The following is a 21,755-nucleotide window of genomic DNA, read 5'->3' on the forward strand; positions in this document are numbered from 1 at the left end:
CCAAGGGGGAAAATCTCTACGCTATACCGCCTGCTAGACTAAACAGACCCTGCAAAAAAGGAAAAGTACATGCTCAATTGGGAAAGGGACCTGGGAGAATGGGGCACCCAATGCATCACAAACAGGGAAGCGGGGATATAAAGTCTGTTACAGGTACTACATAAACCCAGAGCAACTAAACAAATCGGACCCAGACATCATACCAGGATGCTGGAGGAGCTGTACAGCTGGGGGTTCCCTGTTCCACCTACTGTGGACATGTCCAAAATCAGCGGTCTACTGGAGAGTGGTGTTGGAGCAGATCAAAGCGATAAGTGGGCTGACAATCCCATGGGACCCGGGAATAATACTTCTGGGTGAAACTGGGGGAAGGGAATTCCCACTCACGGGTCAGATAGCATGCTTGTGCACACACCTCCAAACTGCAGCCAAAATACCAATGGCTGTCATGATGCCTACCCCCGGGCATCAGGACCAAGCCCATCAGCTCCGGAAGAAGGCATCCAGATACTTACTAAAAACCCAACAGCCCCGGCTGGGGGCTGTTTGGGTTCAGTCCTGGCGCTTTAGGCGCCAGGATCATAGACTTTACTTACCTGATGCAGACCATGCTGCTAGTGAGTCCAAGCCAACGTGAGGCCTGGATGGGACTATTTTTCTACAGGGACTATTTTTTACTCGGGCGTGGTTCTAGGGAACTTCTTACCTGGAACTACTTTTGAGGTTATTTAAACCACGCCCGAACAACTGCACACGCTTCGCGTTATCCAGCAGCGTAAAGCTCACCGTGCCTGCAGTCTGCATCCAGTCTTCTGCCACGCCCGCCTCGAATCTGAAGCTCCTAAAACCAAGAGGAAAGAAAAGGACAAGATTAGAAAACAAACTATTTCGAATTCCTCACCAGATTTCGGATCCATCTCGCCTCCGGACCTGGAAAGAACATCATTTCTGTACGCGTCGCATCTCCAGCTGCAGCGCCGCGCCATACTCACCAGTTCTCGCAGCATCTTTCGATTCGGCGCTGCCTCCATCATTTCTTCGACGAACTCCGGCACCTGAGAGACAAAAGATAACAACAAGGTGAGCCGAGAAAACCTACAAATAAAACACTTATCATCATAGACTTACCTGATTACCACCGGAGGCATTATTCTATAACTCTCCACATCTTCATGTGCCGCACCTGCAAAGAGAGAGAAAACAACACGTTAAACTCCGGCAACATTTACCGGACGACGTCGGGTAATACAGACTCTTACCTGAGCGCCACCAACTGCCACGAGGGGTATCTTCTCACGATCTTAGTTGCAAGACAAGGAAGGAAGGGGGGACAAGAGTGAATCATCGGACATATTGAACTCTATGAACTTGATACTTACCGAACCTTGCCAGGAACCTCAGAGTCAGTACTCCCCGGAACTCTCCCACGCCTTCAAACCAGTGAAGTAACCGGCATCAATGTGCCCCTGCAATCCACGCAGGATGGAGAGCTCATCATTTAAAAACATAAGGTGAGGTTCCTAAAAGGGGATATCGGAGGTGACAAGAAGGGAGAACGAGAACAGGGGGAGGGGGCTATCACTCATATCCATGGGTGGCTAAATCCCTTTCTCCACTTGCAGGAGAATACTGCTACGGATCAAGCAGACGAGATTAGGCGGGCCGGTCCAGACAGTCATCTCGGCACTACGCATCACGTTGGTGGAGACCGCAGCTGTCCGGGTCCGATAGACGCCCCTGTGGGAACCAGGTGAGCGTAACATGGCCCGGTTCTGGAAAGATGCAGAGGGCCTGTCAATCCCAATATGGTGGTCGAAGTATTGGGAAATTGTAGTAGCGGAAAAGATAACCGCAAAATCTGAACTCATTCCTGAACACATGGGCACCTTTTATGGACTACGCAAAGAAATACAGGGATTACCAGAAGGCCCCACTAATACGCTGGCTCCAATGAGGAGTTGACCAAAAGGGGGTGAACAAGCCACAGTAAAGGCATTCTGAGAGGATGGACAGGACAAAGCCCCAATACCGAATCCCTTTAGTACAATACACCTGTATGAACTTGTGTTGTGATCGGTTTGTCATATCAAAATGATGATATGAAGTCACTGTATATTTAAATCTAAAATGCTTAATAAAATGTTTTGCTGACTGAAAAAAAAAGTGGGCCTCAGAAACTATCTCCTTCAAGAGCATATTTGACTAGATAGGTAAGATGCCTTTGACCTCTTCCTTAATTGGCTGATATGTGTTTTGATATGCATGACCCATTACAAAAGATGTATTTTATAAAAATGTCAAAACAAAGTGATTCACAACAAATCTACTTGAAATTAAATGGAGAAAGAAAAATGGAGAGAAACCGGACAGTTCATTATATGGACTAAAATAAAAAACGTCCCAGCTTAAATGCAATTAGATTAGAAAATATGCACTACTATAATAACAGATTGTCTACGGCAGACAATCTGCACAAGGAGATCTTTACAATTATCCAGCAATTAAATAACTCATCAGTAGTGCCATTTATCATCCCATCGCAATCGCTTTGCAAGCAACTCAACAATTGGTTCCAAGAAAATTCCAAGTTTATGAGAAAATAAAAACCAATGAAGCATCTGTTCACTTCCAACAGTTGTGTTCATCGCTGTTCTTACTCTTCCAACACAGATTACTTTGACTACACTTATCAATTGTTGCATGAATGGAAAGTTTTTCTTTCTTCAGAAAACTTCACAGAGGTGATTCATTTGAACAAAACCTCAGCAGTGTCCCCTCCTAAAGGCTTGAGCAAGAAGACCTTGGCTATGAAGCCAGCGGTGTGGGCTGCACACCCAATGTCCATGTGGTGGTGTCTAATATTCTTATTAGTCAAGAAACAGTAATCAAAGTATAAAAAGCCCCAATTTGGTTTATTCACTAATAATTGTCTTCTTAGTTAATAAATCGTTCATAGGTTAGAAGCAGATGCGTGATAGGGCCATTGCATTTCAGACATTTGTGTCCTTCATCAGGGCCTGTAAAATCATCTAATTAGCTCTGATAATTTCATGTCATTATCCAAACCGCGTTAAATTTTACACCAAGAACAGCAAATTACATATAAGCATGCTATGATTCAATTGAAAGCATTGATAATCAAAAGCATGTGAAACATAAGTGTCAACCCCTGGACAATCATCATAGATAAATCATATTAGAGCACAAACATAATCGAATTGTAAGCATTTTGAGTCACAGGCATTAATCAACATAATGTGATTGATGATATGTACATTGGGAAAAAGTAGGTGAAAAGGGAGGAAGGAGAAAACAATGGGCCTCATCACGACCCAGGCGGTAAGTTACCGCCTGGGCCGTGACTTTACCACCATGGCGTAAACTACGTTTACGCCATGGTGGTTGGCGGACTTACCGCCCCATTCGGACCTTGGCGGGGCGGTAAGTCCCCAATCCCCATTTACCCTTCCCCATTCCCATTTTTGCCCCACAGGGCATAATGGGAGTGGGGAAGGCGTTAATTACGCCACCGTAAATTACGGTGGCGTAATTAACTCCATGGTCCCTTAGCGCCATGGATTTTAACACCTGCTAAAAGCAGGTGTTAAATTCGCCATGGCGCTAAGGGACCTCGTACTCAGGCGGTAAGGGTCGGCGCTGTTTACGGCGCCGTACACCCCTTACCGCCTGGGTCGTGATGAGGCCCAATATGTGTTAACTATAGTTCTGCAAAAAGAGTCTAATGCGTCACGGAAAACAACTTCTGTGGATTGTCAACTAACCTGCTGGCACTACCAGAACGCGGGAATATCTGTAATATAGGACAAAGCACAATCACATTGTCCAACTGTTGTAACTCTACCTTTGATGTTACTAGAGTATACCCAAGTAAAAGAATGTGTCTAATAGGGCCTTACTAGTAATGTAGAGCTATGTTCATACAATAGAAGTAACAGATGATTCACGGCATTGCCCACATGAAATTGGAAATCCCACAGAAGCAGATACTGCTGTTCGGGAGAATGTACAACTGTTTGTCAGAGCTGATCATGTGATTCATAAAGCTAAGCAGCATGTTAATCGCTTGGATATAACATCCTAACTAGGAGCTTACCTAGAAGTTCAGCAGCATGTCTGATCATGAATGACGCAGGGCGCGTGTCAGCTAGTGAGGTATAATAATGAGCACAGCACATTGTCATAGGAACCAAGAGGGGAGCTTAACGCTGTGTGCGGTCGGCCATTTTGGAATGGCAAAACCTTATTCATCCCTCTAAGTAAAAGTGGAGAAACGTGCCTCTAAGGGAATAAATCTCTTTAAGTTGATCAAATGAAGCATTCTATTCAATCTAATAGAATAATCTAATGTAAGGTGAGAGAGCCGTTCTTTATCCAATTGTGAAGCTAAAAGAGAGTAAAGGGGAGGGGGGGGGGGAGTCCTATGGGGTTTCCCACTGGGAGAGTGAAAACTTACTTATGTACTATGCCTGGGGCAGTGGAATCTACCTAGACTCATAAAAATGGGACGTTCATGTCATGGACGAATTGTTCGTCATCTTCAACATCATATCAATTGGTCATTAAAAATAGGTATAGTGCCAATAAACCTAAAACAAAAAACTTGAGTTACTCCACTGATAAAAAGCCCAATTTTGTTGCTCAGGAACTGTAAAACTAGAGACCATTCCTAATATTAAGTATCCAACAAAGCTGCTGGAGAGAGTAGAGCACCCTCAATAAAGTGAGCTGAGCAGATGAAGGAGGCAAAAAGGTATCACTCCACCACAAAATACATTTGGGGTCCAGACCATTAGCAGATCCCAATATAAAGAACTGGTTCCGCGAATGTATTCCTTTTTCCACAAGCCCTCGTTCCAAAAAGAAAAAACGCCACTTTGAATTTCCCATTTCATTTATTCCCAACTTCAGACACACCAACCACTTTGAAGTTAAGAATCATTTTCAAAATGTTCCTTTCCTGGCTTCTGAAGCCAAACACTTCTGACAATGTTTCATTGCACAGTTTATTTGAATACTGCATCTACACTCCCAATTTAGTTATGTTTAACTGCTTGTTACTCTTAAGTTTGAGACCATGTATACATGTCTGAATTTCCATAAGAAATGAAGCTGTCTTTTAAGCAGAACCATAAAGCCAGATATATTTAGGATGGTGAATATTACTTAATTTCATTGTAACTGTTTTTTTATGTAGATTTAATATTGCACGTTTTAAAGCACATTTCATTTGATTCCGACAACCATTTATGCTCGTTAGTAAAACTTAGATTAAATATCTGAGCGTATAAATGTTTGAGTGAATCCGCAGAACAAAGCTGATGTTCTCTCTTTTGCTAAAAGGGACTAGTGACACCAAGCAGGATGCAGCTTCAATTCATGATTCATTGTACTCAGAATCCATTGGTAGAGGTTTGGATGCCTTCCCCAGGTTTGAGAGTTAGGGAACCGCCTGCATTTTGACTCATTTATTCTTATGAAAAAAGAAAAAGACATTATTTGGCTCAAAGATCTTATTTCATATCCCATATTGCGGGCTGGGATTCTTATTGTAGGATTATTACATTTGTTTTATTGCTTTCCGAAAGGACTGAAATAATGTTTTGACACCAGGTTTAAGATAGATTGTCGGACATTGTAGGTGAGAAAGTGGTTTCTTGCTGCTGGCCCATCAGCCTTTGTATGGATAAAATGCGCATTACCATTATCATTGCTCTGAAATTCCCTCCCCAAAATCGTGCAATGGGCATGTATGCCACACAAGGAAAACAAACACTATGGTACACTTACCTCACTGTCATGAAATGGTTTGGATCGGATAGTAAGGCTGCCGAGCTCGATGGACTCCTGGAATCGCAATGGCATACGGAGACCTTGTAACTTCTCGTAGGCATGCCGGGCCAGCTTGTACGCTCCCAACGCCTTGCTCTGCTTGGCCAAGGCGTAAAGGGCATTCCTGAAATGGAGTTAAGGCTGAAATACACATATCACCTCCTTCCAGAAGTAATGCTTAAGTGTATACGAGACAGAATAACTTACTTCATTCCGGTATACTATATGTGACCTATGTGTTGTGTGAACAGTGCCGTGTCCATATACAAATGTTTAAAAGCAAAGCAAATCATGAAAATTAGCAGAAAGCGTGCAACTTTAAAGGGTCAGGTAGAACAATGAAAGATGCACTGGCTACTCCTTCCAGCACACACTCTACTTAACCAATAAACTCATCTCTGGAGGCCGTCACACAAACAGCAACAGCTGGAAACAAAGACTTGCAAGAGGGAAACAAGGGTAAGCAGGTCTTTTCCTGCTATGCAACCCGTCTCTGGAACAAGTTACCAATGCAGATAAGACAGGCCTCCAACTGATTACACTTCAGGAGTCACCCCCAACCCCACACCCCTGTTCCCTCTACCCCTCCCAGCTCCTCTGCTACCCCTGTACAGCACATCTTCGCTACCCAGATAGGCTTGTGCTTTATAAATCCCATGCATACATTTATAAATAAGTACATATATACAGAACACGGAAGCAAAGTGAGAACAGCACAAACAGAGCAAGGAGACACATGGTAGATAGCACAGGAGACAATGAAACTGAGCTGGTATGTCGCAGCATCATCAGAAAAGTCTTAGATCACTGTGCAAGTGCCTTCAAAGTGCTGTTGGGCTGCGTTGGGCTGCTGGAAGCCTCCATAGTCGTCCCCCTGCAAAACTCGCTGTTGCCGTCTGCAAGCGGAAGAACGCGGTTCTCGCAACACGGATCAGCTGCTTTCACTTTGGATTTGGACACAACACTTGCAGTCTCCACCCACTCGCCTGCCTTCCACTCCGCCCCCCACCCTGCATCACTTCCTATAAATACTTCGGTGCACGCGCATCCTGCGCGCGCATCCGAAGTGCCTTCAAAGTGCTGTTGGGCTGCTGGAAGCCTCCATAGTCGTCCCCCTGCAAAACTTGCTGTTGCCGTCTGCAAGCGGAAGAACGCGGTTCTCGCAACACGGATCAGCTGCTTTCACTTTGGATTTGGACACAAGTAACTGCTTACTTTGAACTTGGTGCCTGTTATTTTGGTGCCGCGGCTCTGCCGCAGCTCACTGTGCTGAATAGAGTACGACCCCTTGTACTTACCTGTGTCCCTTCTTTCTCCTTTTCTGCAGCACTTGCAGTCTCCACCCACTCGCCTGCCTTCCACTCCGCCCCCCACCCTGCATCACTTCCTATAAATACTTCGGTGCACGCGCATCCTGCGCGCGCATCCGAAGTGCCTTCAAAGTGCTGTTGGGCTGTTAGGCGGTGAGGTGGTGTGTTATGTGTGGTGACACTTAAGGGTTCATATTGGGGAACCTAGTATTACTCCTTTGGGGGGCTGGAAACGCGCTCTCCCTCAGAACGGAGTACAAAAAGTTCCAATGGTTTTATGCCTGCGAAGTGGTCGACCTTTAAACTCATCTCCAGTCAAAACTTCACACTCCAAAAAAAATCGAAAAAATAGTAAAAAAATGCAATCCATAAAAGAAAGTGTGTTTAGTGCTACTCCAGGGCCGAGTGAAACTACTGGTCTCGCGGCACACTGGAGCTCCATAACCGATCAAGACCTAATTAAACATGAGGTCGCATTTTCTTATGCGCGTGCGCACGCTCCTATAAAGTCCTCTAACGAACACTTACTTGCAGGCACAGAATTCCTGCCTAGCACGTCAGAGTTTAAGCCTTCCCGTAAAAGCTTTTTGAGCATGCGTATGGACATTGCTACCTCCTATCCCGAACTTCCCATTGAGGATCTCACCTCATCTCCATCGGATAATTCGATACTAGCTCCAGTAGTTCTTGCCGCCCTTGAAAAACGAGTACGGCTGTCGGTTGGGCCTTCCACGCCTGTCTCCCATTCTAACTGTGCAAAAGCTGATGTTCATATACACTGCAAAGATGTGGTACATAGGAAGGACATGCACGGTTCTACATCACCCTTGACATATGATTCTCACCCCTCTATCTTTCCTGTTTCCAGCTCTCGACCATCGTCTCTAACCCACCCCCAAAGTGGTAATAGTGAACCAGTGATAGACCTCACACATTCACCCGACTTAAAAACATCGAACCATCCATTAGGATTTGACATCCTAGAGCCCACGGAAGACATGTGATCACTGGAAGCATCCTATCCAGTATTAACACGAATACTTAACCTATTAGATCGTGGCCATGAGTACACTCACTATGAATTAAGGGACTGTAAATCAGCACTCTCTGAAATTCTACTAAAAATCTCTAAACTGGAGGGATTTATATTTGCCGATACTCTTAGACGGGGTCCTGAGATACAAAAGCCGACTCAGATTACAGAGCTTAAAACCAGCTCTGTGGCCACACAAACGGATGACCCAGATCCTTCCCTAATCGGACTTACTAATACGAACATTCCTTATCCTTCATACACATTTCCTGTTTCATTTGCACAAACACTCATTACTCAAAAACCTGCGACTTCTTGTCAAATACTCACCCATGCCCAACTATGTAAGGAAGTTGCATTACATCGTGAAAAGTTGGAACAGCTATTACTGCCTATACAAACTGAACCTGGGGAAAAAGAAGCGGAGGTTTACGCTAGTTGTATGGAGGGGGAGCAGGTGTCACATCCAAATAGTCCCTCAGCCCTGACCACCTTATTAGATATCAACGATGATGCTGTCTCCGCTCCGGCTGATATCCTAGCTAGAAATGATGGAACTTTATCCCCCCCTCCACAGCGCTCATTCATATCACGGAAAGATAAAAGACTTTTCTTCCGTGCTCTGAAAAGAAAAGCTGACCGGAAAAAAGCTCTCCAAGACATACAAGAGGACTTATTGCCTCTCCCTAATCCAAAGCCTAAAACTATGAAAAAAAATGTTAAGAGTCATTTATCTATACCTTCATCAAATCTAGAATCCTTAAAAATTGCTGACACGGATCTGATCTCAGAGGAAATTCTATCTAATACACACCTAAAAAAATTGCCATTACAAAAATCGCATGTCTCCACTAATGAAAAAATCCACTCATCGTCCCAAACACAACTTCCCAATTTCTTTAAACCTATTGACAAAAAGTCCACGCAAAAAGAAACGACATCAGAGATAGCCTCGGTTGTAAACGACTCCGAACAGTTTTTGGACTCGGCTCCTATGGCTGCCGCATCAATCGACGAGCTCAATCAGCTCCAAAATCTTGACTATAATAGGCAGCCTTGTAAGAAGTTGTCACCCCTGCTAAACTGCAGGGGCGGCATTGTAAACCCAAACCATCATGAAATACAGGCACAACTACCGAGAGAAGGTTGTGAAGAGACGGGGGACATGAATAAACTGTCCACTACTATTATAGGATGGGAAATAATTGTGGTTGAGAATGGCACTAAGCGGCTTAATCGATCGGCTTTATTACAAGCATTTAATCGCATTCCAGGCCTGCGCACCTTACGTACGACGGATATTGAATGGATCACCTTGCCGCCAATACAAAACCATCGTATGGTGTGCAAGGTGCAATCATCTATTATCACAAATCTTGTTTTGCAATATACGGAGGATTTGCGCTCAATTGGCCTAATGCCATATCCATTTGATTCAATTGATGATGCCATCTCATTTAATGAAACACCTTTGATATCTCCAATGGAGCAAGTGCCCAATCTACCCCCTGAACTTGCTAAGAATGGGATGAATGCAGAGGTAATTGCCCAACTAGTGAGTTTATCAACTTCCACCAAGGACTGGTCATGGTTAGCTGCCCTGCACAATACGCTGAACCCTGCCATGAATAACACTCCCCATTAACCCGTCCCCTTTTATATCTATTTTGTCTTGGAATTCATGTGGGTTTAGCAATCTAAAATCCTGGTTTAGCAATGCCAATGTAAGCAGGGAGTGTGATGTGATGCTATGCCAGGAGACAATGTGTGAACAAGAACTTATCTTGAACGGATACACCGTTATTCAATTAAAAGCGAAACGAGGCACAAGTGGTAGACCATATGGCGGTCTTGCAATCTGTTTAAATACTAATTTAAATGCAGATGTGTTAGAGGTTTTTCATGCCACAGCAATTTTAGCTGCACTCATCTTGCTGAAGGGTTTCCACCTTGCTCCTACTCTTATGGTATGTTTATATCACAATCCAGCAATGTGTAACCAATCCCTTGTGTTTCAGGAGTTAAATAATCTATTTGACGAAGTTTTAACACACTATCCTTCATGTGACATTGTTGTGGGGGGGGACTTCAATGCGCACTGTATACAAAACACGGTCAACACGTCTAATGGTAGATTTTCCCATCAAGCGAGACATCGAGGACGATTGTGGAAGGAATTTCTCGAAACATGGGAACTAGATTTTATTCCCTTTGTAGGTAATGACAAGTATTATACCTGGCGAAGAGGTGATACTGCGACCTGCATTGATTACTTTGCAACATCGCGGGGCCTGCAAATACTCTCCGACAGAATTATAATACACGATCCTGGGTTGAGTGATCATTGTACGATTCAACTAAATTTACAGTTAGAATTAACTGCTCTAGATAAAAACACCCAACAAAAATTTTTGGAAGGGGATCGTCCAGGCTTGTCGATTCGATGGGCAACTAATTTGTGTGATAAGGTCAATGATATGATCTCTACACGCCTTTCCTTATATTATACATCAGACCAACATCAGAAGTTCCCAAATCTGGTTTATGAGATTCTACCGGGATTAACAACAGAGATATTAAATATATTGTCGTCACGTACACTGCAACCTCACGTTGAATCTATCCCGACTTACTCCAAATTCATAAATGAAGCGAAAAGAGTAAAACACGCGGCTCTGCGTGCAATCCGGAAAACTCATCTTACATGGGAAGCGTTTCAGAGGGAAAAAAGAAAAATTATAAACACCTATCGAAATAAATGTAGAGACCATAAACACTTTACCCACAACAAGTTAAATCAAGATATGTTCAGTACACTTTGCCACAGAGATAGACGAGCAACTTGGGCCTTACTTAGAGCTGGAACACTGACAGCTTCCACCTGTCAGTCGACAACGATCTCTTCACAGGACTGGAGAACATTTTTTGAAAACAAATTTGCCCTCCCTACAGCCTTCATAAAACACGAGTATAAATGGTCGTCTTTAGCCGCGCCCTCTTTTGCGCGATGGGATATTTCGACTATTGAGTCCACAATAGTAAAATTAAAATACTCTAAAGCAGCCGGCCCGGATGGCATTCCACCATGTGTTCTTAAACAAAATCCAGCTTTGTGGGCCGGAATTTACAAAAAACTGTTTGATAACATTCTAAAAACTGCCATCATTCCCGTCTCATGGCCAAACTCTATTATTGTACCTATATACAAAAAAGGACTAAGATCTGAACCTGGTAACTTTCGTCCGATCGCTTTAATTGACACTGCGGCGAAAGTGTTTGCCACTCTCCTCTTGAGAGAATTACAGGTAGTCATCAGGCAGCTAAGAGTTCTGTCCAAATATCAAATTGGTTTTCGTGCAGGAATGGGTACACCGTTGAACGCAACCATTATGGCACACCTGTTAGCCCACCATAAAACAAGGGACTCTGGACCATTATACATGGCATCAATTGATCTTACTTCCGCATTTGACTGCGTCATACGTGCACTTCTTTGGAATAAAATGGCCGATATGAAAATACCTGGGTACCTTATACAATTAATTTCCAAATTACATACAAAAACTACCTATTTAGTAAGAGTGAACAATGATGGTTCTACAACGCATCCAATAAAAATTGAAATCGGGGTGAAGCAAGGATGTAATTTGGCGGCAACGCTTTTTAATTTGTATCTATGTGGTCTCAATGACATCTGGCACAAACAAATATCTTTTCCGGCAAGGCTGGGGTATTTACAAATTCACTGGTTAGCCTTTGCCGACGACATATTAATCTTTGACCGCACGCCCAAGGGCCTCCAAATTAAACTAGATCTATTTGCTTCTTACTGTCACACACACAACTTAAAATGTAATATTGAAAAATCCAATATAGTGATATTCAGAAACCTGAAGAAAAAAAATTTCACTAGAACTTGGACAATTGAAAATTTTCCATTATCAATAGTGCCCGCTATTCGTTATTTAGGATACACCATATCCGATTCTCAATCCTTGTTAACGTGGAAAGAGTTATTACAAAAGAAAGCTGCCCCTCTTGCCACACAAATGCGATTGGTGTATCTGAAATTTTGTAAATTCTCATTGATGCCACTGCTACAATTCTATCTATTAAAAGTGGAATCAGTTATTCTCTACACCTTAGATACTTGTATTGTAAATATTAACAGCTATCTTGATCAGCTTCAAGGCGGTATGTGGAAAGGGGCTATGCGATTGGCCAAATCCACTCCAAACCCGGTATTAAGACAAGAACTCGGCCTCACGGCACTATCCGCACGTCGAAACTGGCGGCTATTGTCCAACTTCGCAAAAATGCGATACCCCCCAGATAATTGTTTGTATGAAGATCTGGGTAAACTAATGATCAGGTCTGAAAAATCCTCATTTACAATATACTATTTACAAATGATTAGACTACTGGATGAAATAGCACTTGAACCAGTAGACTTACAATCGAGGCCGAATTATGTAAAATTACGTATGATGGAAAATGATTGGTGCAAAACTCTAGCTCAAATTGCGGAACTAAAAGGATATAAAGAAGCAGCTCGCTTTTGTTCCCCAAGACGTCCCCACAAACCTTATATAATCCAGTTTCCCTGCAATAAAGCCAGAGAAACTTATTTCCGATTTAAACTGAATCAGTCCTTAACACTCGAAAGGATTGAAAATTGGAGTTCATATTGGAGAGCAGCGGCGGAGTTGGGATGCAGATTCTGTAAAGATGGCTCAACCAAAGAAACTCTAAAACATTTAGTAACACGCTGCCCTCATTTTAAAAACACACGAATGCTAACAATTGAAAAAACACGTGACCTGCCAGAGGCACGTAAGGAATGGATATGGTTAGCTTGTATGTGGGGGACTAGAACGAGCTTCATACTAGCTTTATGCACTTTCTTACGAAGTATAAATCAAGAACTAGAGAACCTTTATCAAAAAGAATCACTAGTAGTTTAGCAGATACTCAGAGTCCATTAAAACTGCATGTAAGTTATAACATCAATGATAATTCTTCGTCACGCTGCATTTGTTATGTGACGAAGATTTATAAAATCTAGGCATTTTCATTTAACAAGGCATAATAATGTATCAAATTCCAAAGCTTCATAGAAAATCAATTATGAAGCCCCAATTATACTGTGTTAGATCTTATATTTATGATGCATATATGAAAACTGAAATTGGTAAAAACATAGATCTAGGAAAATTTACACGACGAGAATCCTCAGAAACTATCGTTAAATGTGTGAATATCTGCATAACTTATACATGCTACATTTCTTTTTATTTTAACTGTATATATAAACAAAACGATGATCCATGAAAGTTGTAAAGGTTTGTTGATCGAACTAATAAACAACAATTTGAAAAAAAAAAAAAAGAGTAGAAGTACAATGTACAACAGGGAGAAAGAGGACTGTAGAGGAAAGGCATGCAGTTTCCCCAACCTAGAACAGATAGAAGAAGCAGGTGTACACATATGAGACGCGAAAGGAAGCCCAGGATCAGAAAACAAAACATAACCCTGCAAAGAAAAATACAGGGTCAGGAATGAAGTAAGAAGAGTGATTGGGCAATACCGTAGTTTACATCTGATCAAGGTGAGGTAGAAATAGAGTACAGAATTAAACTCTACAAACAGAATAAAATACAGAAATTCATCAATAAAGGGCTGTTTTTCAGATGTCAATGATAAAATGACATTTGAAATCTGCCAATACACAAATGCTATAGTACAACAAACATCACTTGATTTCATGTAATTATAACCTGTTTGGGAAAATTCAGGTTCTGGTTGATGTCTCAGCAACTGCCTTTAGGCCAGGAAAAACGTTTACATATGACTATATTCCACATAAGGGGTATTGTGCATCACTAACGGGACTGACAGACAACTTCTAGACAAAATATAAGGTTACAGGTTCTTCTTAAGTAGACATGTAATCGGGGCATTAGGTTTAGTTAGGGCCCCGGGGTGAGGCTTGAGAATTGGGAAGACGTAGCCATACTTCTGTTAGGACCATGGTACTCAGTCCTTCCCTCTGCCCTCAGTCTATGGAGTTTATAATGCCCCGCACATCTTTATTGGCTTGCACTGAAGTGGTCAGGATGCCTTGCTTGTTCCTCCCACTCTTAGTGGTGAATTGGGTTATCGGTGCTAGGGTCGGGAGTCAGAATCTTTACCAATAGTTGGACCTTGGAGTTGTCAAGCTTAGCCACACAGCCCCTTTCTCAATGGTGTGTTGTTCTGCAGGTAGATCTCTCAAGCCCTCAAGAGTGTCCTAAGGCTTGTGCACCACTGTTTCACTTCATTCAGAATTGAGGTTCAGTGGACACCTCGCGTGTCTCTCTGCTCTTCCCCTTCACTTCTTTTTCACCTTGTCCATCTCCTCCTGTCTATTCCTCCTCTTCTCATCTTGTTCTTTCCATTGCCTTTCTCTCCATACCTTGGCTTTCTCTCTTGCCTCCTCACTGATCTGCAGCACTGTCCTCCTCATTCATGGCTTAATTTTCTACTCCTACCACATCCTCCATTCATGTCTTTATCCACCTCTCCTGCTCGGCCCTGTTTGCTCTCATTTACTGCATCTTCCTGCACCGCTTCTCAGTTTCTCCTTCCCAGCCCCTCTTTTCTTTTCCCTTTTCCTCCTGACTCTCGTTGTCTACTTGCCACCTATTCCACTTTTCTGTCTTCTCTATGAATCCTCTGCTCTGTCTCTTCTCCACTTCTTCATCCTCTTTCTTTTCCATCCACCTTTGCTCTGGACTCTCCCCTCCTCTACCTTCTCTCCCTCTCTCCACCTTCATTCACCTTTCTCTCGACCGACTGTGCTCTTCTTTCTCCCTCTTTCACTTGTGCTCTTCTTTCTCCTTCCTTCGCTTGTGCTTCACACTCTTCCCTTCCTTTTTGCCTTACTGTACCGCCACACTCTAATCACCATCTCAATATCTGTACTCTTATCCCTTCTGAACTCACTTCACTTTTTTGCTCTCGTTAGAATTGCCCGGGATGCATAATTGTTTGAGTGAATTCAGGTGTGTGAGCAGCGCGTTGGTATGCCTTGCTGAATGTGTGCACTTTACGTTTTCCCAGGTGCTAGCAACTGACTAGTGTGATGAATCGAGGGAATTCGTCTCTTCTCCCCAAGTAGGACCCTTCCCATTTGAGGCTAGGAGGTGAGCCTTCTCCGCAATAACTTTCTAGTTGTCTGGGAAAGTGGGACCTCACGGCGAGAGACCCCCTTAGGGGGCAAGGACTCCTGTTCCTGTCAGGCACTCCCCCTAAGCAGTTCCCTATGATGGCATAGATGGGATTATCTGAGAGGCAAAACGGCAACAATTCCTGAGACTGTGCTGAAGGCAAAGTTAACGTATGCCATGATCATCAAGGAACACAATGGGCCTCATTACACGGAAGGCGGTGAGCCATGGCGCTATTAGCGCCATGGCTCATGCCGGTAAAATACCGGCACCGCCTTGGCGGAAAGGGGATTTACCGCCCCATTCCAAGGTTGGTGGGGCGGTAAATCCCCCTTCCGCCATTGCCCTTCCCCATAGGGCTCTATGGGAATGGGGAAGGCGCTAATTACGGCACCGCAATTTTGCGGTGCCGTAATTAGCTCCGAGGTCCCTTAGCGGGTTGGTTTTTAACGCCTGCAAAAAGCAGGCGTTAAAGCACCTACCCGCTAAGGGACCTCGTAGTAAGGCGGTAATGGTTAACGGTCACCGTTACCATTAACGGTGGCCGTTAACCATTACCGCCTTCCGTGTAATGAGGCCCAATCTGTGTCTTTAAGAACAAACTTCCAATCAACCGTGACGAGGAGATTGAATATAGAGGACACATTAAATCCGAGGTAGGATGAGAAACGCATACAAGGGCATGGGAGGCCCCCTGGCAGTACAACAAAAGCGAGCGACGTAGCTGCAAGGAGCTGCAGAGCCCATGAAGTACAGCACTCCTCTGAAGGAGAAGAGCAGATGCTGGAGACCCAGCGTGTACAGTCAGTACGTAACTGACAAAACAGGAGTATGAATCCCGGTCGCGGAGTGACCAGGGAACCTCCCTGCTGGGCAGTCTGGCCGGTTGACTACGCCAACGCCACCCCACTCAAATATCTGCCTCCGGACCGATTACCAGAAGGGTCACCGGAATGCTGGTTGAGGGAAGAGCAAAAGTCAGACGCTGGCAAGAACAAGCAGGCAGAGAAAGAGAGAAAGAGAGAGAAAGAGAGAGAAAGAGAGAGAAAGAGAGAGAAAGAGAGAGAAAGAGAGAGAAAGAGAGAGAAAGAGAGAGAAAGAGAGAGGAAGAGAGAGAAAGAGAGAGAAAGAGAGAGAAAGAGAGAGAGAGAGAGAGAGAGAGAGAGAGAGAGAGAGAGAGAGAGAGAGAGAGAGAAAAGGTCACGAGCAACTGCAGGCCCCCTGAGAAATTCCCCAGTGATACTAAAGGTATGTACTTACCTGTAACTATTATTCTCCAGCATGGGTCTGGCATGGATTCACATGCTCATGAATATTCCCTGTCGTCAGTCTGGGAATCTTCGATAAAAGAAAAACAGTATTACTTTCACTTACAAACTGTGTTATACTTTAAACCCATCACTGTCCTCTGGGTTATATTGCCCCCATCCAATGACAGTCCTCTCCCTAAGCCCCTCCCCTGGCTGCCATCTCCAGATTTGGTAAGCACGTTAAGTGGCAGTATGACCAAGAAGAGCCGCAGAGTGGATGGAGGGAGGGGTCGCATGTGAATCCAGGCCAGACCCATGCTGGAGAACAATAGTTACAGGTAAGTAACTTGTTCCTTCTCCAGCCCAGCATGGGGTCTGACCTGGATTCACATGCTCATGAAGAACAAATACACAGCAGTACAACATTACACAACCACTGGAAGTGGCAAGGCTCAACAGAAACAATCAACTCTCACCTCTGAAACAGACTCACCTAAAGCAAACGGGTTGCGTAGCACTACTTGACTGACTCTGGAATCCCTGTCGATGCAGTAGTATTTTGTGAAGGTTGGTGTAGCCGCCCTGCAGATGTCCAGCAGGGGCACACCAGACAGGAACGCAGTCATCGCAGCGATCGCTCTGGTGGAGTGGGCTTTCGGACAGCCGGGCACCGGTCGGTTCGCCAAGCGATGACAGTGCACTGCCCCTGGCAGCGCAAAAGCAAAAGGTGGTCACCAAACAACTGCAGGACTATGTTGAGGATCACGGCCTCCTTCACCACTTGCAATCTGGTTTTTGACGACAGCATTGACGGCGGTTTGGGACGAGATGTTACAGGCCGGGGATGCAGGTAAACTCTCCCTGCTTGTAATGCTCGACCTGTCTGCCGCGTTCGACACGGTTGACCACAGCATCCTGTTGGATCGGTTGAAAAATCTTGTGCATGTGGACTGTGCGTTACAGTGGTTCTCATAATTTCTTACAGATCAACAACGTGTTCAGGTTGGAGGTTTTCTTTCAGAGATCATCCTCCAGTGCTGTGGTGTGCCACAGGGATCTGCACTTTCTCCACTCCTTTTTAATATTTACCTTCGTGCCCTCATGGATATCTTGGAGAAATATCATCTCAGTTTTCATTCATATGCTGATGATACTCAGTTATGATACTCAGTTATACATTAGGCTCGATGATGTGGAGGAAACTCTTGCTCTGGTTAGCAAATGCTTAGAAGAAATTGGAACCTGGATGGCAAAAAATTGGCTAAAACTTAATCCAAAGAAAGCAGAGGTGATTTTGTTTGGTCCGAAGCATCTCCATAGATGCCCCCTTCCACCCCAGTTTTCTGGTACTAGTCTTAAGTATACCACTAAAGTAAAAAATCTCGGCTGCATTTGGCAGAGCGTCCTGGGATATAATGCCCAGGTCTCAGCCAAGATCCAGTCGGTTTTCTTTAACATCCACCTTCTGCGTCAAGCACTACCCTACGTTCCTACTACCGATTGTGCTGTGGTGGTCGGGGCCCTAGTCAATACTGTAATGGACTCTTGGCTGGATCTCCGGCCAAACAGATTCATCGGCTTCAAAAGGTGCAGAATGAAAGTTTTTGATGTAGCCAAAAGCACCCATGTCTCTGGTCTACGGCGGTCACTACATTGGCTAGCGGTAGAAGACCGGATTAAATTTAAAATCGGGTATTTGGCCTATAAGTGTTTGAACGGACTGGCACCAGTCTATCTGATAAATAAACTGAAGCGCCATCAACCAACTCGAGCTCTTAGGTCTGAAAACAAAGTCCTTGTTATCCCTAGGACAAACTGTAGCTCGAGAGGATATTGTCGCTTTACAGTTGCGGGACCTAGATTATGGAATAGTCTCCCGTTGAGCGTAAAACAGGCAAATTCCTTGCGGAATTTTAAAGCAGGTTTAAAGACCCACTTATTCAAGTCTGTTTTACTCATGACTGTGGCTTTCATTTGAAACTCTGTGACATCGGCATCAACTAGGTTCATAGTCTCATCCTAAGTTATGCGTCATCTGCGCCAGGATACGATTTAGTTTGCTGTGTGCGCGTTACAAATGTTTAAAAATTCAAAATTCAGTACATGATGAAGCCGGAAAGCCACCTTAAGATTGAAGCCTTGGACAAGGCCTTCCCATGGTTCACAGGATCAAAGTTCACAAACAGTTGAGAAGTTTTCCGAAAACACTTTCTGCATGTCATGTAGAACTTCAGGGCACAAGCAAAGTCCAGCGAGTGTAAGGCCGTTTCAACCAGTGACGAAGGCTTCGGGAAAAAAACAGGTCACACCAAAGGCTCGTTGAGGTGGAATTCCGACGGAACCTTCGGCATAAAATCACCCTCGATTTGTGGAAAGTCAGGTATGTTGGGGAAACGGCCTGGATCTGACCTACCCTCCTGGTAGTGCTGATGGCCACAAGGAAAGCTGTTTTCCACGGGAGGAACTTGAGAGGGGCTTGATGCGTTGAGTTCCCACGTCGGGGCAGGAGCCTTCACCGGGGGGAAAGAACTAACATCCATTCAGTGAGACCAAAGAGAAGATCTCTTGGAGACCAGGTGTAGAGGGAGATAGCCGGCAAATGTACCTTGATAGAGACGTGTGCCAGTCCCGTCTTGGCCAAGGAGCGCACTTACGGAAGAATCTACGGGGCCATGACCCTCAGAGGGGTAATCTTCTGAGACCGGCACCACGTAGTGAAATGCGTCCACTTGTGACAGTAAGTCGACAACGCCCTGGCCTTGGCGAGGACTTCCCTACAGTCCGCAGGCAACTCATATCCTCCAAACTCTAAAGCTGCAGGGGCCAAGCCCTTAGGTTCAGCGATCCTGTGCCGTGGTGAAGGATTGCGCCTCCTTCTCTGGTGAGAATATCCGGAACCACTGGCAGCTTGACTGGAGGCAACGCTGAAAAGCAGAGAAGGCCCGGGTACCAAATCTGCCTCAGCCACACCGGGGTGAGGAGTATCATCCTGCATTGGCACTGTCTCAGTGTGTTGATGACTCATAGCAAGAGAGCCAATGGAGGAAACGCATACAGAAACAGGCCTTCCCATGGGGAGAACATGCTCCCCAGGCTCCTCAATTGGTGGAATCTTCTGGCAAACCTATGGCATTTGGAGTTCGCCACCATCGCAAACAGATCGATCTGGTGCCTGTCCCACCTGACAAACATGCGATCCACCTGGTCCTGCCGAAGTTCCCACTCGTGGCAGGAGCGCAATTCCCTGCTGAGGGAGTCTGCAATGGTGTTCTTGACTCCCACAAGGTGAGGAGGAACATCTCTTGTCTGAGGGCCCAGCGCCACATGTCCTGCACTTCCTTGGAGAGCGCTGTGGAGCTAGTGCCCTCAAGCTTCCTGATTTAGAACATTGCAGTGGTATTGTCCGTGACGATCCTCATCACCTTGCCCTTCAGAGATGGAAGGAAAGACTTGAGTGCCCAGAACACTGCCCGTAGTTCCAGGATGTTGATTTGGTGATCCTTCTCCTACGGCAGCCACAGGTCTCTTGCATGCAGACACCCGGTGTGGGCTCCTCAGCCTTCCAGGGAGGTGCCCGTGGTGACCGTCTCCTGAGATGGAGGGTTTTGAAACCCTGTGCCTCAGGTGAAGTTAGAGTGGACGCCCCACCACCTTATCGCTCGTCGAGCAAGATCTTGTCCGCAAAGCTTCTGGTCATCTCTATCCAGCGAGCATCCAGGAACTCCTGAAGAGGTTGCATCTGTAATTTGCAGAACCAGATAAGGTAGATGCAGGACTACATCATGCCAAGCAACGACTTGATGGTTTGCACAGTGGCAGTCTTCATCAACAACAGCCTCTGCACCTTCCCCTGAATGGCCGCTACCCTCTCCTCTGAGGGTGACCCTAGGCAGGACACCATTTTGAGTCTGGCTCCTAGGAAGGTGTCCAGCAGGACTTTGGACAGTTGATGGAGAACCCCAGTTCCATCAGCAACTGGACGGTCACCTCTGTGTGTCCGACGGCTCTCGTGAGCGGGCTCGGATGAGCCAGTCGTCAAGATACGGGTATATGGGTATCCCCGTAGATGCAGATGGGCCGCCACCGGTGCCAGGCACTTTGTGATCACTCTGGGGGCTGACTTCAACCCGAAAGGTTGGGCCTTGAACTGGTACTGCTGTCCCTGCACTATGAAGCATAGAAACCTTCAGTGTTTCCTGTGGAAATAGGCATCCTCCAGGTCCAGCAACGTCAAGAAGTCTCCTTTTTCCAGTTGGCCGAGCACGTGTTGCAGCGTGACCATCCTGAATTTCTGGGACTTGAGGTATTTTTTCCAGACGTCGCAAATCTAGAATGGGCCTCCAGCCCCCAGTCTTTTTTCTGACCAAAAGTATCTGGAGTAGACTCCTGAGTCCCAGGGTCGCTGGGGAACTAGCTCTATCGCCCCTTTTCGCAGCATGGACCGTACCTCCTCCAAGAGCGGAGGCATGCGTTTCTTCTGACCATGGGCGTAATTTTAGGGGGTGACAGAGGTGTTTGTCCCCCCACCCCAACTTTAATGGCACACCATTTTGTCCCCATTCATTTGGCTGGGGCACCTTTTCTTCAGATGTCATGTCCCCCACAACATTCAGAAAAGTTACTCCACTGCTTCTGACGAGCCACTAGAGGGATCCACGGACACCTATGCTGAAACTCCAGGGTATGTCCTTGGCCGAGAGCGTCTAGCACCCATCTGTCGGTGGTGATCTCACTCGTTGACGAACCTCATAAGCCAGCCTCCCACCGGGGGTGCACCGGTGGGGTCCCGACGTCCTGGCCAGTTCCGGCTTGCTTCGGTGCTGGCGATCTGCCTTGCGAGCGACGGCGACGCTGTCCTCCTCCACCGTAGGCTTGGGAACGGCCTCTGCAGGCTTCCTGAGTCGTGGATCTGGAAGGCTGACGGTACGATGAAGAGAAACCTTTTGAAGACCTGCTCGACTTTCCTCTTGAGGAGCAAAAAGAAGAGCAGTGCTGCTGGAGGGTGCCCAGGGAACAGGCCGTCTACTTACACACATTGATGGCCTGTAGGGACTCGTTGACCTTCCTGAAAAGGTTATCTCAGTCGAAAGGCATGTCCAGTACC

The 21,755-nt window shown here is 45.4% G+C and overlaps 1 protein-coding gene across 4 annotated transcripts in view; it reads right to left on the reverse strand.

Annotated features, from left to right (window-relative positions):
- The window catches only part of IFT122 (intraflagellar transport 122), a 1,464,758-nt gene that overhangs the window by 334,529 nt on the left and 1,108,474 nt on the right, over positions 1 to 21,755 (reverse strand). For all 4 annotated transcript variants that reach the window (XM_069643447.1, XM_069643448.1, XM_069643450.1 and 1 more), the window contains exon 24: positions 5,809 to 5,974. In XM_069643447.1, coding sequence (XP_069499548.1) covers positions 5,809 to 5,974 — 166 coding nt within the window. The remainder of the gene's footprint in view (positions 1 to 5,808; positions 5,975 to 21,755) is intronic.

Source organism: Ambystoma mexicanum, chromosome 2p (assembly GCF_040938575.1).
Source record: "Ambystoma mexicanum isolate Mex_15411 chromosome 2p, UKY_AmexF1_1, whole genome shotgun sequence".
NCBI classification, from domain to species: domain Eukaryota; kingdom Metazoa; phylum Chordata; class Amphibia; order Caudata; family Ambystomatidae; genus Ambystoma; species Ambystoma mexicanum.